The following is a 20,761-nucleotide window of genomic DNA, read 5'->3' on the forward strand; positions in this document are numbered from 1 at the left end:
GGCTGGACCGAGAACAGCGGCCCCGGTCTCGTGTGTCAGAGGAGCTGGTGCTGGTCGCCGTACCCGATCGCTCTCTGTGAGAGTGACGGTCAGGCGACCGGCGAGCTCCACTGTCACGGTGAGATCGGTGCGTATCCTCACGGTGCGTCAGTTCGCTGGTACCAGCCGGGTCTGGTGCCGGCGAACGGTGGGAACCTCTTCCAGCCTCAGACCCGTGGCCGGTCATGGACCGTCACGTCCGCCCGGGTAAGCCAGCTGCTCGCCGTGAGAGCGAGAGCTGGTCTGGTGAGAGTCGCGTGAGCGGCTGTCACCCAGTCTTCCGCTCCGTGCCGTGAACCTGACGCTGAGCGGACTCAGAGGTCTGTTCTTGGCTGTACGGCCGCTGTTAGGCGACCGAACACTCGGTACCATCTCGCGAACGAGAGGCCGAGACGGACCCTGCTGCTGTGGCCGAACCACTGACAGCAGGTGAGGAAGTGCCGGTGTTACCGGCACTCCTCTGGTCCCCGTAGTCTTCTTCTTCCTTGCGGAAGAAGAGACGGGTCCTGCCCCGAAGGAGCAGGGTGACCAGCGGAAGACCCCCCGTCTCACCAGAGCGAGACGGGCCCTTAGAAGTTCCCGAAGGAGACTTCTTAGGGGGGGGGGAGGCGACCTTCTTCTTCTTCGGCGGGGGAGCCTTAGAAGAAGAAGGGGAAGAGGCGGCAGACGACGACGACGACGAAGAAGACGATGACGACACCTTCCTCCTCTTCTTCTTCTTCTTCGTCAACCTCCTCAGGACCGACGTCAGATCTGTCATCCAGAGCGGAGCCGGGGCTGCTGTTGCCGAGCAACAGGGCCCGGACGCACCTGTCCGAACAGATCAGCATCGGGAGCAGCGGCGCGGGACGGAACAGGAAACAACATCAGCAGGTGCAGGCATCACAGGAACGGCAGAAGAGACAGCAGGAGCAGGTACAGGAAGCGGCAGCAGTGGTCAACGTCACGTCCGTGGACAGCAGCTGGGCAGGTACGGCGGAGGTACGGCAGACTGTGTAGGCGGTCCAGGATGTGCGGACCCAGCGGCACAGACATCCTAGGTACCGGTGGGAGGTCACAGGGGCGAGCTCTTCGGGCAACACAAAGTCCGGTCGCGGCCAGCACGGCAAACCCAGGTGGCGGCATCACACTCCACCCCCGAGGTACGGCGACTGGCCCCTGCACCGATGTAGTGGGTGTCACAGAGACCGCGTGCGGGGTGTACACCAGGTGAGGAGGTGAAGCGTAGCCGGGTGTTGTAAGGGTCGTGGTGGTGGTCGTGACCTGTAGCATGGGTGACCGCCACGGAGCCAGCGAGATGGTAGAGCAGCCCCTGGACACTCGGCAAGCCTGCAGCCAGCCCCAACGATGCCCACACCTGTCGAGGTCATCCTTCGCGGCAACCGCACCTGAGGAGGCAAAAGTCGGGTGTTGATAGGGGGATCCTCTACCCGTTCGCGCGAAGGACGCACGGATAGAGGACCCAGAGTACAACTCGACGTCAGGGTATCTAGCGCCCTCCTCCACACTCGACAAGTCAGGAGAGGAGAAGGACCTAGAAACCCCCCCCCGAACCCCCCCGGGGAAGGCGCGATACGTGAAGTTGAGCGGGCGGCAGGAAAGAAGACGAAGTGTCCGTCACCAAAGGAGTCGCGGGAGAGCTTTCGACGACTCCTTTGCAGGCCTTCGCTTCTTCCTGCCTCATACAAAGTCCACTGCGCCTCCGACCAATTATTGCAAACATCACATGGCTCGGCTCGGGTGCATTCGCGCCCCCCGACGACACGAGCACACAAAATATGAGGGTCTATCTCCGGGAAAGAGCGGAACTTCCCGCATTTACGCCCTTCGGTACCCGGGCATAGTCTCCGTGGGGTAGCGAGGCGAGGAGATTCCATCATTAATCAAAAAACACTTCAAATATTATGAAAAGAGAGAAATGATTGTACTTACAATGAATTCTTTCATACACAAACACAACCATATATCAAGAAAGCAAACGACGAAGAAGCGGGCAGAGAGCGTCGAACACACACGTCCACTCGCTGTGAGGGCCGAAAGCAAAGTGATTTGTTTACCTCCCAGTCGCGCGCGCGCGCCTGTCGGACAAGCAGTTAACTACCGAACCCCTTGTTCGAAAGCTTACGACCTATCCAGCTGCCGCTAGTACCTTCCTATTGTAAAAGGACCGAAGGTTTATATGCCGTGTCGGAACAAACTAGAATATACTGACAACAGTACAGTACTTACTGTACTTCCATCATTATAAGACAAATCATATACAAATAAAAGTAGTACCTCGAGATACAAAATTAATCCGTTCCGAGGCGCCCTTCGTATCATGAGGTTTTCGTATCTTGGACCACATTTTACATATAAAATGGCTAATCCATTCCAAGCCCTCCAAAAATACCCCAGTAAATTATATTTCCAGCCCTAAAACACATGTTCTAGGGTTACGACGCCGATCCGACGGAAGAAATATGACTCCCAAACCAAAAAGGCAAAATACTGTACATACTTGAGTAATATTCAACTGCATGTAATGTTCAACCCCATTTTTACTGCATATATTAGGACTTTAGCATATGTCCCTTAGCAATAAGCCTAGCCAATGTTAGCGGTTGCTACTGTAGCCTAGTCCATGATTCTGACATCTAAACCTAAGAAGCTAAAAGCTTAGAATATGCCAATAAAATGTATAAATAATCAGTATGTACTCATTTCAAATCAATATTAATCAACCATTACCTATAATACACAAAAAAAAAAAAAACCTCCCAATCGATTGTTTACATTCAGCTCTTATAGTCTTACGAGTACCGAACGAACGCCAAGCAATCAATTTTCCTAGGACACAGTATAATAACCATTCATTTCTATTCTTTATTCTATCTTTACCTAATGGAGATACCGAGTTACTGACAGCTATAATGAAACATATACGTAACGTAATATTAAAGCAGAAGAAGAATTCTAAAAAATACGTATTTGTTGGCAGTCTGATTTATTTTATATATTTTATGATATCTAATTCACCATTTTTTTATTAAATATATTGCATGTACTCATTTCAAATAATTATTAAGTAACCATTAACTATAATAAACAAACAAAAAAAAGCTTCCAAACTTCTGTTTACATCCAGCAATTACGAGTATCGAACGATCACCAAGCAATCACTTTACACAGTAAGCCATAAATTTTCATTATCTCTCTTCAATTACTGAAACTACCAAACAGTATAATAACCATTCATTTCTATTCTTTATTCTATCTTTACCTAATGTTTTTTTTTTTTTTTATTAAATGTGTTGCATGAATAAGTTTTTCAATTTACAGCATCCTTTTACCAATAGAATACTTAAAGCACAAGGGGTAGATGCTGACCAATAGGAGAGCAGGATCTTATGGGGTGACTAGCATCAGGAACCAATGGGAGAGCGGGAGGATGGTGGCGAGTTTACTTAGCTGGCGGCGCAGGAGTTTTAAAATTGGTCCGGGCGAATCTCGGGACTTTGCAGCAACAACCTTTCGTATCTTGAAAACTTTTTGTATGTAGAGCTGTAAAATTTTTCGTATTTGCTTTCGTATCTCGAGTTTTTCGTAAGTTGAGCCTTTCGTATGTCGAGGTACCACTGTAGGAATATTGAAGATAACTAATATCACAACATATGAAAATATTTAATGAGATACAAACTAAAAATCTAGTTTTTCTGGCTATAAAAAGATTTACAGAATCCAAATAATTAAATATACAGATAGATACTGAAAACTTTACTCATTGATTATAGCATTACACAATTAGTGTAATTTTTTACCGATCAAAGTTTTTTTGGAGGACATTCACATAATACTTACCAAACTTGTTGACAAAAGATGCTGAGTAATCCCAAATCCCACAATTCAGCCCCAATGAATGTTCACGAAGTTCATAGAGAATCTCTTCCATTTCAAAGGATGCCAAAATGTTTTCAATGAGTACACAGGCTTTAATTGATCCTATAAAATATACATCATATACTTTAGAATATTAAAAAAAAATACACAGCAGACTATTAACTAAAACTAACAAGGCTGTTAATATTTTGCAGTAGTCAAGAATACTTTTACTTGGAAAATATGAAAACTCTTATTTGTTTGGAAAATATGGAAAACATCACAAATTCTTGGTAATTTGTATTTTTCCTAGCGATACTTACCTCGAACCATTTCATAGGAAATTCCCGGATGTCGATCCGGGTCCGACCAGAAAATTCTGGTTATATGCCGCACCCAGGTCAGGCCTATGCCCCAGGGGTCGGAGACCAAGCCATCTAATGACCTATAGTCAGTCCTTCTTACTCCACTCGAGTGTCTCCCCTAAGCTTCAGCGGGGCTGGAAGGGCGGGAGTCTAATTCCATGGTTCGAGGTAAGTATCGCTAGGAAAAATACAAATTACCAAGAATTTGTGATTTGTTCCGATGCGAGATACTTACCATCGAACCATTTCATAGGAGACTTAACCCCTTAGGAGGAGGGCGAAGGTTAGGGGAGGAACGGCCCCAAAGGTGATAGGTCAGAGGAGGGGCTGTCCCCTTAGAACTCAACCCAGCCCGTTATCGTGGGTGGTTGGTTAGGAGGGGTGCAAGGCAAGCCTGGTTGCGGTATAACCAAACCTTGACATGTAAACTGTGGTTTGTACTGAGAACCATACGCACTCCTGCGTATCTTACCTGAGTATCCTGGATTCCTCGCTCCAACCAAAGGCCCAGGGATAACAAGGATAAGGATTAGGGGGATTTGAGGAAAAACCACACACACTCACATACACTCAATACACACGGCCCGTCCACGTCCAAGAAGATTGGAGAGGGGACCTAGACCTGTTGCTGGCCTGCCACCACGGGGCCAATCTCAAAGGCGTCGAGCGACTTCTCGTGCAGTAGTTTTTTAGATAGTGGGCTGTGAATGTCGACTGCCTATTCCAGACTCCTGCTCTCAGGACTGGTCCACTGCCATGTTCTTTGAGATGAAAGGGACACAACAATTGCCCCTGATGTCATGGGGCTTGGCTCCCTCTGGAGGGGAAAGGCCCCCTTCTCGTAGGCTCTCCGGATGGTTTCTCTCAGCCAAAACGGAGATGGTGTTTTTCAGAGGCTGCCTTCTTCACCCCCTTCCCGTGGTGACGAAGAGATTCTTTACTTTACCTCCGGCCTGAACCGGGCTTGTTCTTTTCCATGTACTTCAGAACTTCTGCCCTCAACCGGACAAAGGAGGAGATCCTTAGGCTGGTCCGATTTCGGGAGGGCAGGGATGGCAAACTCCACGAACCTGAGATCTGAGCTCGAGGGTTTTTCTGATTCTTAGCCACGAAGGAGGGGGACAAACCTGAATGAGAGTTCCTTCCATCCCCTCGTGTGGGTCACTACATACGAGAGGCCGTGGAGCTCCCCCACCCTCTTCGTGGAGGCCAGGGCTAGCAGAAACACTGTCTTGAGGGTCAGCTCCCTAAATCCAGGATGTCCTTGAGCGGCTCGAACGGGGCTTCTCAGGGAATCTAAAAACTATTGCAACATCCCAGCGGGGAACCAAGCCAGCGCTGGGAGGGCACTTCTGCTCAAAGCTCCTTATGAGCAAGGACAGAGGCTTCGAGTTCCCCCCCAGATCCAGCAATTTCAGGGAGAAGACCTGGCTCAATGGCAGACCTGGCTCCTTTGACATGCTGGAATTGACAGGCCCTTGTCCAACCTCAGGTAGGTCAAGAATTCTGCGATGTCTGGGATCTTCGCTCGGAGAGGTTCCAGGTTTACGCTTTCTACACCAGGCCCCAAAAAACCTTCCACTTTGCCTGGTAGATGTTAGCGGAGGATTCCCTCAAGTAACTGGACATGTGAGAAGCCACCCTCCCAGAAAACCCTCTCCTATTTAACAGCCGCTCGATAGTCTCCAGCCGTGAAGGGAGAGGGCTGGAATGTTCCTGTGGAACCTCTCGAAGTGGGGCTGTCTTAAACAGGTCTGGCCTGGGGGGCAGCTCCCAAGGGGGAAGAGCGGCCAACTCTAGAAGGTCCGGGAACCACTCGTCCCTGTCCGGCCACCAAGGCGCCACCAACGTCAGGGCCGCCCCTTTCGCCTTCTTAGATGGTTGAGGACCTGCCTGAGGACTGCAAAGGGAGGGAAAGCGTACATGTCCAGAGGCCGTCCACGGGTGCTGGAACGCATCCTCCCAAAACGCGGCTGGGTCCGGCACCGGGGAGCAGTACACCGGCAGTTTGGTGTTTAGCCTCGTAGCAAACAGGTCCAGGGATGGGGAGCCCCACTTCCTATTAGTTCCCTCGCTACTTCGGGGTGTAGGGACCATTCGGATCCCACCACCTGACCCCATCTGCTGAGGCCGTCGGCGACTACGTTTTTCTTGCCGGAATGAACTCTTGCCGTCAAGGAGGTCCCAAGGGCTTCGGTTTGGCTCAAGATCTCCTCCGTCAATCCGCAGAGACCCTTGATCTCAGGCCTCCTTGCTTCTTGACGTAGGCGACCACTGTGGCATTCGTCGCACATCAGACACACCGAGTGTCCTCCCACTGCTTCCTTGAATGCTTCCAGGGCATGCTTTACTGCCAAGAGCTCCAGTTTGTTTATGTGGAAGGTGCTCTGCTCTTGCGGACATATCCCCCGCACTGAGAGGGAATTCAGGTTGCCCCCCAGCCTACTACTTCGACGCGTCCGTAAACAGGAGCATCTCCGGGGGCACTGACCCGAGGGGCACACCCCGATGAGAGTTTGCAGGATTCAGCCACCAACCGAGGGCCTTCCTTGCTGCCAGTGAGATGGAAACCGGCTTTTGAGGTGTTTCCTCCTTCCTTTGGGACCACCCACTTTCAGGTCCCATTGTAGTGGCCTTAATCTCAGCCTTCCCTGGGGACTAGTTTTTCCAGGGAGACCAGGTGGCCTAAAAGCCTTTGCCACTCCTTTGCCGGTCTCGGGGGGTGGCTTAGGAAGTTGCAGGCAATTTTTCGGAGGTTTGCCAGCCTGTCCCCCACCCCCCGAGGGGAAAGCTCGCCCCACTTCCGTATCCAATTCCATCCCCAGGTACACCATCCTGTGGAGGGAGCTAGAAGGGACTTCTCCCAGTTCACCATGATCCAGGGTTTTGCAGAAGGCCCAGGAGGGCGTCTCTCTGTTCTATCAAGCGCTCCTTTGAGGAGGAAAGGAGTAAGCCAGTCGTCTAGGTACCTGAGAAGGCGTATACCCCTCCTTGTTGGGCCTCCCAAGACGACCAAACCAAGACAACACCCTCGTGAACACTTGCTGGGGCCGTTGCCAGTCCGAGCAGAGTGACTTTGAACTGGAAGGTCCGGTCCTCAACAATTATGCGAAGGTTATTTCCTGGAGGACGGGGGGTGTACCGGGATCTGGAAGTAGGCGTCTTTGAGATCCACAGGGACATCATGAAACCCCTTGCCTCACGGAAGCCAGCACGAGCGTGGTGTTTCCATCTTGAAGGGCGTCTTTAGGATGAATGAGTTGAGGTGAGGACCGAAAGGTCTATGACCGGTCGCCACCCCCTGAACGACTTCCTCCACCAGGAAAAGTCGACTGAGAAGAACCCGGGGGAGCGATGGGAGCCACCACCTGCTGGAGGGCTCCACTTCTCCAGCAGTGTGCTGAAACTTCTAGCTTCGGGCCTCCCTGTGCACAGGGTTCCGGGGCTGAGAGGCCAGATTGGCCGGCTCCCCTGTCAAGCAGGCCTTCTGGTCTAGAAAGGGGATTCGGTAACCCGTCCCTGAGGACCTGGACTGTCCAGGGCTGCGGCTCCGAGATCCTCCCAGTTCTGCCAACAGCTCGAGAGGGAGGCAACCCCCACGGTGGCGGGAAAGACACGGTAGAGGGGCTCGACTCCTAATTCCTCCTAGGGAAGCGGTTGTTACTGATTATATATTGTATGAATTGGTTATGGGTATAGATAAGTGTGATTATATATTGTATAATTGTTATGGGTATTTTATGCATTGTTGAAATATGGGTGTCCTATATATAGACAACATGTGGTAGATTCTAGAAGGTGTCTGTTGATGTATTTAAGTTGTGTTGTACGTCATAGGCTGTGACGTCATAGACAAGATGGCGGCGGCGTCGGCAGGATGTAAACAAAAATAAACTACAACGGGGCAGTAGAAAGCACGTGTTGTGTGTGTGGTTGGTAGGGGAGAGCTCTCTGTCTGGTAGGAGTTGTTTTTTGGGTCGTAAGTCTTGTGGTGCTGGTGTTTTAAGGTGATTTCTGGAGTGTACTGGAGTTGGAGAAAGCGTAACAGGTGGGTAGATTATTCATTTTTATAGAGAAAGAAAGGAGTTAGGCTAGGCCAAAATTCAAACTGTAGCAGAGCGTGGTTGATCAAAGATGCCTGGATCCGACAGTGAACAAAGGGGAGACTACTAGATGGAGAAGGGAATGTCCTAGTTTAGGCGGGATACAAGAAGAATACAAAGAATGGAAAGGTCAAGCCGAAGATTGGCTATTGTTGTATGGAGAAGATATCAAAATACCCGCGATAGAAATGAGAATGAGCTTAAAAGGGAAAGCCCGAGAGCTAGTGGAAGCATTAGATAAAGATAAACTTACTGGTACAGAGGGTCCAAAGTTTTAATCCTAGAGAAACTAGATAAAGCCTATCTAAAAGACTCGGTAAATGGAGAATTACGGTAGAATTTAACAAAAAGATACCTTCTAATAGAAGAGAATCTAGTGAAAATATGGCGGACTATTTAATTAGATACGAGAAGGCAGCATCTGAGTGTGAAAGAGCAATGGGGAAAGGCGCGCTTGAAGGCGAAGTCAAGGGGTATCATGTAATAGAGCAAGCAAATCTCACGGAAAATCAAAAACAAATGGTATTATCGGCTTGTGGGCAAGAAAAGCTAGAGTACGGAACAGTGTCGCAAACAATGAAAAGACTATTTGAGGGATTAGGGACTAAAGAGGAGGAACGGGAATGGTGGGGTTCGTCAGAAGGCAATGCCAGTTCTGGAGAGGGAGGGAAAACCAAACCGATATCGGGGAAGATGGAAAACCGAGGAAGGGGTGGGTAGAAATCCTATAAACAAAGAAGGGAAGGTAACAGTATGTGCAATATGCAGCGCAGGAATGGCATTGGGCTAGGGATTGTCCTCAGAATTTTCATAATAGGAAGAAAACTGAAAACAAGACTAGAAGAAAATAAGGTAAAAACAGAAAATGGGTGGGAGAAGCAAGAAGACGTTTATGTAGAGAAAAGTTAATAAAATAGTGGAAAAGCATCATGGGAGGTGGTTGATGCAATTTTGGACACAGGGTGTAAATCAACAGTTTGCGGGGAATTGTGACTAGCACGTATTGTCATGGATTTGAGTCAGGAAGAGTTGAGGAGAATGAGGGACACTAGGACAAGAAGTCTAATAAAGTGTTTAATTTTGGTGAGACATCTTATAAGTCCAGAGGAATAATAGAAATACCTGTGATACTAAAAAACAGAAAGTTTTATTTGAAGACGGAAATTCTGCAAGGTGATATACCCTGGCTGATAGGTAAGCAAACCATGAGTAAAATGGGTATGACCCTAAATTTTGAAAGAAAATTGTGTCATAGTAGAAGTATTAGGGGGAATGAAAGAGAGTTAAGAGAAGACAACAGGGTCATTTAAGAGTGCCTATAAGGAGGAGGAAGGTAGAAGAATTATTACTGGAGGGTTGGAAGGGAAAGAATCCGAGGGGAAATTAAGAACACAATGAAGAAATTACATTTACAGTTTGGTCATGGAAGTGGAGATAAAATATGGAAGCTAACAGAGGAAGCACAATGGAGTAATGGGTTAATCGAAAAAGGAAAAAGAGGAAATAAGAAAGTTACTAACGGAACTGATTAAAAATTGTGAGGTTTGTAAAAAAATACAAAGAAACCCCGCCAAACCGGTAGTAGGCTTTTCTTGGAGTAAAAACGTTCAAATGAAGTCGTAGCGATGGATGTGGGAGAGATAGAAGAGAGAAAGTTCTTGGTAATATGGATATGGCAACGAGATATTGTCAGGCCTGTTGGATAAAAGATAAGAAACCGAAACTATAATAAATATATTTTTGAGTGCTGGTTTGCTATATTTGGAGCACCCTCCAAAATATTGTCAGATAATGGGGAGAATTTCAAAATGAAAAGTAAGGAGGATGGCAGAAAAAATGGAATATTAAAGTATTAGCCACAGCATCAGAATCTCCGTGGAGCAAACGGATTATGTGAAAAGACCGTAGGCATGATCAAGGGAAGTGTAAGGAAGATGATGGAGAAGAGGAAGTAGATTGGTCCCTAGCTTTGAAATGGGTAGTGAGTGCTAGGAACTGTTTAATGAATAATGGAGGTTTCTCTCCCAACCAATTAGTATTTGGAAAAACCCTTCACTGCCTAACCATATAGGAAGAAAGTTCTAGTCCTGCAAGCAGAGAAAAAGGGATGGAAGAGGGTATGGTAAGGGACACACTGAATGCAATGCACAAGGCCAGAGAAGCATTTATAAAAAATGAGTCCTGTAATAAAATAAGAATAGGCGCTAAACAAAAACATCAGAGAACATAAATTTGAAGAAGCAGTGGTAGGAGATGAGGTATTCTATAAGAGGAAAATGAAAATGAATGGAGAGGACCTGCTCAGGTAGTGGGAGTATCGGGTGAAAACAATAATAGTCAAACATGGGGATTCTTTAAGAGAAGTAGCTAGGATACATGTGACAAGGATTCAACGACGATCACCAGACAGAAGAGATATCGGCTAGAATAGATAAATCCCATGGGGTGAAAGGTAGGTCAGATGGCCAAATGAAGGGAAAGTAGATTGGCTGGAAGGAGAGGAGATAATGGGTGAGAGAAGGAATGCAGACACAGAAGAGACTATAGAAAGAGAGGTGATAGAGGAAACATGGAAGATAACGGCAAAGTGGGTCAATAGAAAGCGAGTTAATGGAAAGAGATACCAAAATTCAAAAAGGGAATAGAGTTAGGGCTATAAACAAATGATACAGGACAAGTAGAAGAATGGACTATTTTAGGTCTTGCAGGAAAAAGATCAAGCCAAGCATGGCTGATTCGTACAATATACGAGACTCACAGTCAGGTGACAAAGGGTGGGTTAACTTGAGGGATTATAGTCAGGTAGAAAACAAAAATTGAAGATGAAGAGGAGGTGTTGCTGGGATTTGAAAATAGAAGCATAATGGAAGCTAAAGAAAAAGAATTCTAAGTTGGAGAGATAACCAGGTATATGAGGAGGTAAATGATGTTGGACAAAAAGCTATATCTACAAGATGGATAGTAACTGAAAGATAAAAGGGGGGGAAAGGATATGTAAAGCAAGATTGGTAGCTAGAGGGTTTGAAGAAGAAATGGCTGGAGTGGGAAAAGGATGCTCCCACATGCAATGCTGCTGAATTTTAAAATTCTGTCTAACCATAATAAAGGTGAAAATTGGAATGTTATACATTGGATGTCAAAACTGCATATTACAAGGTGACGAGATACAAAGAGAAGTGTACTTGAAGCCACCAAGGGAAGATGGTTGGAGGGGATTATGGAGTTGAAGAAAAACAGTCTATGGGCTCAAGGATGCAGCAAAAGCATGGTATTGTAAAGTGGTGAAAGTAGTGAAGGAGCTTCAAGGTGAGAGAAGTAGACTAGAACCTAATATATTCTTTTGGAAAAAGAACAAATAAATTGGAAGGCATTTTTGTGTACACACGTAGATGATTTTTTGCACTAAAGCAGGAGTTTTCAGGGGAATGTATTAGAAATTATGTAGAGGGTAAAGAGTTGGAGGACGAAGGAAATTAAGAGGGGTAATACTAGGTTAGGAAACAGTCGGAGGGGAGGGAGAAAGAGATAAGTGTGATTATATATTGTATAATTGTTATGGGTATAGATAAGTGTGATTTATATATTTGTATAAATCTGTTATGGGTATTTTATGCATTGTTGAAATATGTGGGTTGTCCTATATATAGACAACATGTGGTAGATTCTAGAAGGTGTCTGTTGATGTATTTAAGTTGTGTTGTGACGTCATAGGCTGTGACGTCATAGACAAGATGGCGGCGGCGTCGGCAGGATGTAAACAATAACACGGGGCAGTAGAAAGCACGTGTTGGTGGTGTGTGGTTGGTAGGGGAGAGCTCTCTGTCTGGTAGGAGTTGTTTTTTGGGTCGTAAGTCTTGTGGTGCTGGTGTTTTAAGGTGATTTCTGGAGTGTACTGGAGTTGGAGAAAGCGTACAGGTGGGTAGATTATTCATTTTTATAGAGAAAGAAAGGAGTTAGGCTAGGCCAAAATTCAAAGTTACGACCCCTCCTGGAAGAAGTAGGGTGTCTGGGCCTGAAGGGTGCCTGGGAAGGAGGGAGGGTCCTGGGGGAGGGCTGAGTTCCCTGGTCTCTCCAGTTCCGCAGGGGTGATCCGTGGGGGGAGCCGAGAGGGTCCTATTCTGAGGTTTCGGCCGCTCACTAGGTCTTTTCGGCACCGACTGACGTAGGGGAGGGGCCCTATAAACGATTGGGCCTTGGCTGGCCTTCCTCCCCCGTTCCACAGACTCCTCCACTAGCTTCTCCGGAAAGAGAGCAGCTCCTTCCACTGGGGCGTTTCGAAGGGTCCTTAGCTCCCTCTCAGGAATGCTCCTAGGGAGTTTGGCCAGCACAGAATCCCTCCTCCTCAAGATCCAGTTCGCCCAGGACGAGACCAGTTGGGTCGTGAGGAAGCCCAAGGACTTACCCCCCGACAAAATTAGTTCTTTGAATTGGGCAAGAGAGGCCTCGTCCCCTCAAGTCGTGGAGGGTGGGGAACCTGGCTACCGCCCCGGACCACAGATCTAACCAAGAAGACACATGAATCGCGGGTCCACGCTGTGACTTCCATAAGCCATAGCCTCCTGGTGAAGAGAAGGAGACTAGTCCCGACGTGAGCCTCTCTTCCGAGAGTCCAGGGCGCTAGGGCTGCCGCAACCCATTACCTTTCCACGGATTTGGGGAGGAGAGGGGCACCTCCCGGGCCATATAGCCTCCTCTGACTCGGCTTAGACGCTGGAGTAGTCTAGCCGAGGAGTGCCAATAAAGGAAGTACTGGAGCCTGCAATGAGTTTCTCCACCACCGTCAGTGGCTTCTCCGTATTGTGGACCTAGGGAGGCTGAGAGAGGGCTTGGGTTCCTCTGGATCCCTGAACAGAAAGTCCACCGCCATGGATCTGTTGTCCTCTACTGTCGGGGCTGGCTCCTCTAGCCGGTTCATGGACCTAATCAGAGAGAGGACTCTCCTGAAAGCAGAACCTTCATCCACTGGACCCAATTCCTCCAGGGCATTCTGGAGTACCTCCTGGATAAGGGTCTCTTCCTCAGCGTCCCGCGACGGAGGAGAGGCCCCAGACCCTAGCTGGAGGGAAGCTGGAGAAGCTCCCCGGAGAGGGGCTCCTAAACCCAGTTGCACACCGGTCTCCTGCAAGGGGGGATGCCCCGAACGCCTGGCCCATCCCGAGGAGGTACTCATACCTGAGCGGTGGAGGGGCTCTGAACCCCCTAAGGAGGTATCGGCTCTAGGCTCCATCCGCGAAGGCGACAATCGTGTGGGAACACGGAAGAAGGGAGCCCGCTCGGTCATGGAGGCCAAACCTATGGCTGACGAGACCGAGGCAGGGGGGGGGAGGATTCCACCGGGAACCGAGGACGAGTAGGGAGGGAGACGGCTGGGAACCCCCCATGAGAGACCTTCCTGGGGGCCATTGGGGTGGGGGCCACCCTCGGGGAAGGAGAAACGCCTCCGCCCCTGGGGGAGATGTCCCGACGCCTGTCACTCCCTCTACGATCCCGGCTACGATGATGAGAGCGGGAAGAGCCGCTCGAGACGAGGAGTAACTACGTCTCCTGCGTCTCCCATGACGGCGCCTCTTCTTGGAGGAGCGTCTCCTCCTACGGGAGGATCTCTCCCTTGAGTAGTAACTTGAAGAACTCCTCTCCCCTGACGAATCCCGACGTCTCTTGCTTCTCCTCCGGCGACTCCCATCGCGGGGGGAACGCGAGGAGCGTTTCGGCCGCTTCGGGGACACCTCTATCACATCGGGACCGCCCCTGAAGGCCGCTCCCAAGGCCATTCCCGGCTCCTCCTGTCCCCTAGAACGGGAAAGCCCCCAGGACGGGAATGCATCGTAACCCCTTCACTGGGATCTGCCGGAGTACGAGGGGGAAAGACATCCCCAATGGCAGAGGGAAAAGGGTTGGAGCCGGGTGGTTGGGTGGATCCGTGACCGGGTTAACCGCCCGGGTCGGCCGCGAGCGGCGAGCTCCGCTCGAGAGCGGGAGGGGCCGCAGCGAGGCGAGCTGTAGCGGGGAGAGCCGTAGACGGGAGGGCCGAAGCGGGGAGAGTCGAAGCGGGAAGCTCCGCAGAGGGGAGGGACGGGTCCCCCCCCTGCACCGATGCCAAGAGAGAGGACCAGGACGGGGAGCCCTGGAGCTGCAACCGCGACCAGCAGTCCCTCAGCACCGCGGAAGCCTCCGGTACCACCTGTTGGGGAAACGACTCATCGGGACCCCCCCTGGGGGGAGACCCGGCAACGGACTCACCTAGGCCCCCTCGCTGGGAGGGGGCAGGAGAAAGAACCTGTAGCAAGGCGGGAGACTTCCTCTCCGACGATACCGAAGGAGAAGGGGCGCCGCCGTCTCTGCTGCTGCTCTCACTCCTCGATCCCCGCGAAATCTTCGCCGAAGAAGATTTAGACTTCTTTTTCTTCTTAGTGGAAGCCAAATCCCACTGATACGATGGCCAAGAAATGCACTCCAAGCACGTGTTGTCTTTAGAGGCAAGCGCCCCCCCTACACGAATTACACAAAGAATGAGGATCAATCAGAGAGGGGGCGAGAGAAAAGCTCCACAAGCCCGTCCTTCAGGACCGAGGGGCAACGACGTTGAGGCTCCGAGGCCGACATCGCACAAAAACACGATACACGCACACAAGCACACACGGACAAAGGATAAGGGCCGGACGCCGGACGAGCAGGGGCGTATTCACGCTCCTGCGACCAGAGAAGGACTGACTATAGGTCATTAGGATGGCTTGGTCTCCGACCCCTGGGGCATAGGCCTGACCTGGGTGCGGCATATAACCAGAATTTTCTGGTCGGACCCGGATCGACATCCGGGAATCTCCTATGAAATGGTTCGAGGTAAGTATCTCGCATCGGAACAAACTTTTTTTATTTGGAAAATATGAAAAAACTTATTAGTTTTTCATATATGCAGCATATTACTATCATACAAACACTATTTCTATTAAATCTACAAGTAATCCAGAGTGATGACTAACCTTGGGGAATGCTAAGTTTATCCTGACTCCAACAAAATATATCATTCCACAGTTTAGCTTCATTTGCTCCTTCCAGTTTTGACATGTAAAAGAAGGGTCCACTCTTAGCTTTCAACAAATGAGTACCACAGTGGAACATTAGCAGGCCAAAGTCAAACAGTGGGCCTGGTACTTCTTTACCGTCTACCTGGAAAATGTGCCATAATTAGACATTCAGCACTTTTACTAGAAAGTCATTCAAAAGTTACCAGGAAGTATTAACTCAAAAGTAATTCAAACTTCTTATTTTCCTGATATCTGTTTAGGCAGTGAAATGCAGGCAGTCCCCAGTTTACGGCAAGGTTCCTACTTGCTCAGTGTCTTTAAGTCCCGGTTTACGGCAGGGTTCCTACTTGCTCAGTGTCTTTAAGCTGAAAATCATCGTACACCAAAAATCGTTGAAAATTCTAAGAAAAACTCCCTTTCAATGCTTTGGATGTATTGAAAACCATGTAAACTGCATTTTTATTGCACTTTTCATCAAAAGGCTTTCAAATTTCTTATGTCGGATTGGCGTCACATGCATATAATCCTGGAACATGCGTCTTAAACCATGAAATAATTTCTGATGAATATATTTGAAAAGTGCTGTAACCTCAGAACATCGTAAGCCGGTGCTGTAGTAAACTCGGGACTGCCTGTACTGCGGTTGAAAATTGAAACCACTCATTTTCATAGTTCATTCACACACACACACACACCCCTACACAAGGTAAATGGCAGTAGGTCAAATGAAAAGCAAACTTCTGTGTATTTTGATTAGCAATTTTACAATTTTACCATACTTAAACATCACATCCCTATATAAAGCAAGAAGAAATGTAGCCCATCAGATGACAACAAATTAAATTTATTTACAAGTAAAATTCCTTTTAAAGATATAAAAGGAATCTCACCTTTATCCTAAACCAATATGACTTTCTAGACCAATAGTCAGTTGTCACTTTCCAATCTCGATTCTTTAAAAGCTACTTCATAAAAGTTATGTACATTAATAGTAGTCCATCAAAATAAACTTTGCCTAAATTTTTATAACATGACCTTTATTAACACCAGATGGATAAACAACAATTATATGTGCACACAGAAAAGGATATGACTTACCAGCATATTGTGTTCAATCATATTCCAAGCCCTAGGACGCAACATTAAAACAGGTACTTTAGTTATATCTGGAACCCCAGGTATCAAACCAAACACAGCTCTATAAACATTATGGAGTCCTCGTAACTGCCCTTTCCATGTGGGGCAGTGACCGTCATCAAAATCAGTTTGTATCCCATTGACAGGGCATAGCAAAGCTTCAACAAACTTGTCAGTATTTGCAGGAGATACATCACCTAAATCCAGTCGTCTGTCAACAATCCTTTCAGGAACTGGAGCTACAACCCAATCACTTTTAGTTATCTGGAGAAATCAGAAGAGGTTTTTTCATACATTTGGTAAATTAAGAGTTTCCAACAATGTTCAATGACACCTTAAAGTTTATGTAAAGATGTAAAATGAGAGTGCCATCTATCGTTAATGCAAATAATTTACATTCCTGCTGCGTGGCTACTCAACCAAAAATGGTACTTCATTCTGTGCTATTCCCTGGCTTTGCACTGTGACACAACTGGTTTGGGAAACTTTATGAGGGCAAACCTCTGAGCTGTGGGGACCATTCTAATGAGAGAATCTTTTCTTCCTACTTACAATGTACCTTGGGATGATCACAATCATGTGCTCTTCTGCTCAAGTGAATAACTGAATGAGTGACTACATTCTACTCTTGCAATTACTACAAACAAGATTCATGTCATGCTGCAGTAAGTTAATTTACTGTGAACATTTTGAAATTACTGAAACAAGTTGCAAGGATTCATAGACCTACTTACACAAGACAAAATGATACTGTAAGGTTTTCCTAGTGTCTGTGCTATTATGATAGAGAATTGTAAGGATAAATTACAAAACTGACTTTTTGAAATTGACTTGTTTGACAAACAGATACAAAGTATGAAATTCTCTGATTAAGAGAGAGGGGACTCTCAAAATTGAGTTCTCTTATCTTCTATTTAGCTGTCATTTTGATTTTGATATATTTAGATACCATAAGTTCAGTGGTCAGATAAGATTTCTTCCTATAAATTTTAATGGAATATAAAATTTAGGCCAAAGTCACTCAGTGTTGAAAGAGAAACTGAGAGTAGAAAGAGTAACAGGAAAAAACCTCATTTTTGCATTGTGAAACAATTGTTAGAGAGAGTGGAAAGTAAGATGGAAGAGAATAGTTACAGAGAGTGGAATGTTAGTTGAAAGAGAGAATATGAACAGAGGTACAGTAAAAGGTTTCTTAAAATTTTGAGTTTGTATCTTTGAAGGATTAAAATGATATTGTTAAACTACAATAAAGTTTTGTACATACTTACCTGGCAGATATATACTTAGCTATAGTCTCCGACGTTCCCGACAGAATTTCAAATCTCGCGGCACACGCGACAGGTAGGTCAGGTGGTCTACCTTACCCGCCGCGGGTGGCGGATGTACGAACCACTCCCGTTAGCTTGTCAGATTTTTCTCTTGTTCCACCTGTCTCCTGAGGGGAGGCTGGGTGGGCCATTAATCGGTATATATCTGCCACGTAAGTATGTACAAAACTTTATTGTAGTTTAACAATATCATTTTTTTGTACATGAAACACTTCCCTGACAGATATATACTTAGCTGATTGGCACCCTTGGTGGAGGGTAAGAGACAGCTAAATAATACAGGTAAGACGGGAAACAACTAATGTTGTAGGATATAAAAACCTTGGTTCTCACCTTTTCAGGATGAAGACTTCATAGATACTGTCTCTGAGTCTGCATTGCCTGGAGACTTACCGCTAGGACGTGACCTGATCTGAAAGACTCTCGGATCTACCAACTGGGATATGTGATCCCCTATTGTGGTAGAATCCAAGTCGGATCCTGTTAGAGGGACCTTGTCCGCTTACCTAACAGATCCTTACCACTACCTCTGCAAGGAGAAAAACCCACCAGACCACCTAACCAAAAATACAAAAGGGTTAATATTACGACAAAAAGAGGTGCCTCCTGCAACTCTTTCAGACAACCAAAAAAACAACAATATAAAATATAGGGTAACATATAAAAAATTTACACAGGATAAGTTTCAGCTCCCTGCCCCAGCACCGAATCCGCCGATACGAAAGGACCCAAGGCGAAGCATTTATCATATGTGATTTTTACATCACGTAGGTAGTGGTTTGCGAAAACCGATTGGCATCTCCAAAAAGTCGCCTCCATCAAGTTCCGCACAGACATATTTTTTCTGAATGCAAGCGAAGTTGCGATGGCTCTCACCTCGTGAGCTTTCACTTTCAGTAGTCTAAAAATGTTCTTCCCTTCAGGCAACCCAAAATTTGCCTCTGTAATAAGGCTTCTCAGAAAAAAGGAAAGAGCATTCTTCGACATGGGCCGAGTGGGGTCCTTTACAGAGCACCAAAGCACATCTTGATTAGCCTTAAGTTGTTCCTTCCTCTTAAGGAAATACTTCATAATTCTCATAGGGCAAAGAGTTCTTCAGGCTCTTCCCCTACTAGAAAAGATAAACTACGAACTTCAAAGCTCCTGGGCCAAGGCCGTGATGGGTTTTCGTTCTTTTTGCAAGGAAATTTGGAAGAAACGAACACACCATAGAATCTTCCTTAAACCCTACATTGCCCTCGATAGCTTGGAGCTCACTCACTCTCTTAGCTGTAGCTAGGGCCAAAAGGAAGATAGCCTTCTTCGTCAGATCCTTGAAAGAGGCTAAGGCCAGGAGGTTCGAATCTAGACGATCCAAGGATTGTAGAACTACGTCTAGATTCCAGTTCGGTACTACATGAGGACGCTTAATGGTTTCAAATGATCTAATAAGATCAGCAGGTCCCTTATCATCGGATATATTTAAGCCGCTATGCCGAAATACCGCCGCCAACATACTGCGGTATCCCTTAATAGTTGACACAACCAGATGACATTCTTCTTTGAGGAAAATAAGGAAATCCGCAATTTGGGTCACAGAGGTACTGGAAGAGGAAATGTTCTTCCTCTTGCACCAACGTCTGAAGACATCCCACTTTGACTGGTATACACGCAAGGTGGAAGGTCTCCTCGCTCTTGCGATTGCTTTAGCAGCTGTTGCTGAAAAGCCTTTCGCTCTGACCAAACTTTGGACAGTCTGAAGCCAGTCAGACTGAGAGCGAGGAGATTTTTGTGGGTACCTGTCGAAGTGGGGTTGTCTGAGTAGATCGCTCCTTAGCGGGAGCGATATTGGAAGGTCCACCAACCATTCCAGTACCTCTGTGAACCATTCTTGGGCCGGCCAAAAGGGAGCGATTAAGGTCATTCTCGTTGAATCGGACTCTTACGAACTTCTTGATGGTTAGCCCCAGGATCTTGAAGGGGGGAAACGCGTAGACGTCGAGTCCGTTCCAGTCTAGAAGAAGAGCATCTATTGCTAATGCCTCTGGATCCGATATCGGAGAGCAGTAAGGATCCAGCCTCTTGTTCTTGACGTGGCAAAGAGGTCTATGTGTGGCCTGCCCCATAACTTCCACAGGCTCTGGCATACATCCAGATGAAGGGTCCACTCTGTGGGAAGGACCTGATCTTTCCTGCTGAGGAGATCTGCTCTTACATTCCTTTCTCCCTGCGAACTGGTGAGAAAGCTTGATTCCTCTTTCTTCTGCCCACAGAAGAAGGTCTCTTGCTGTCTCGTACAGGGAGAAGGAATGCGTCCCCCCTGTTTCCTGATATATGCCAGAGCTGTAGTGTTGTCCGCGTTGACCTGCACCTACCGATCTTCTGACTTTGGGCTCGAAAGCCTTCAGAGCCAACCACACAGCCATCAACTCCTTTCTGTTGATGTGCCAGGCTACCTGTCCCCCACCCAGGTACCTGACACTTCGCTGGTTCCCAGAGTTGCCCCCCACCCCGTGTCCGACGCGTCGGAGAACAACACCAGGTTGGGGGTCTGGGATTGAAGAGACAGTCCCTTCGCAAAGAGGTTGGGATCTGTCCCACCATAAGAGATGTTTCTTGACGTCCTGGGATAACGACAGGGAGAACGTCAAATCCTGAGAACGACGACTCCAATTCCGATGAAGAAAGAATTGGAGCGGTCTCAGGTGCAACCTTCCTAGGGAAACGAATTGCTCCAGCGAGGAGAGAGCTCCCCAGCAGACTCATCCACTCCCTCACTGTGCATACTTCTTTCCCTAAGAAGGTTGTTACTCTCTCGAATTCTCGGGCTATCCTTCCTGAGAGGGAAAAGCCCGAAAAAATCAGAGAGTCATCAGTATCCCGAGATACACACACTCTTGCTCGGGAATTAGTGAGACTTCTTGAAA

General features: G+C 47.5%; 1 protein-coding gene across 1 annotated transcript in view; it reads right to left on the minus strand.

Moving 5' to 3' along the window:
* Window positions 1-3,747: 3,747 nt before the first annotated feature.
* The window catches only part of LOC135194929 (malate synthase-like), a 30,872-nt gene continuing 13,858 nt past the window's right edge, over window positions 3,748-20,761 (minus strand). The window contains exons 4-6 of the mRNA XM_064221133.1: window positions 16,489-16,791; window positions 15,346-15,532; window positions 3,748-4,020 (exon numbers count right to left, since the gene is read on the minus strand). Coding sequence (XP_064077203.1) covers window positions 3,836-4,020; window positions 15,346-15,532; window positions 16,489-16,791 — 675 coding nt within the window. The 3' untranslated portion in view covers window positions 3,748-3,835. The remainder of the gene's footprint in view (window positions 4,021-15,345; window positions 15,533-16,488; window positions 16,792-20,761) is intronic.

Source organism: Macrobrachium nipponense, chromosome 15, assembly GCF_015104395.2.
Source record: "Macrobrachium nipponense isolate FS-2020 chromosome 15, ASM1510439v2, whole genome shotgun sequence".
NCBI lineage: Eukaryota > Metazoa > Arthropoda > Malacostraca > Decapoda > Palaemonidae > Macrobrachium > Macrobrachium nipponense.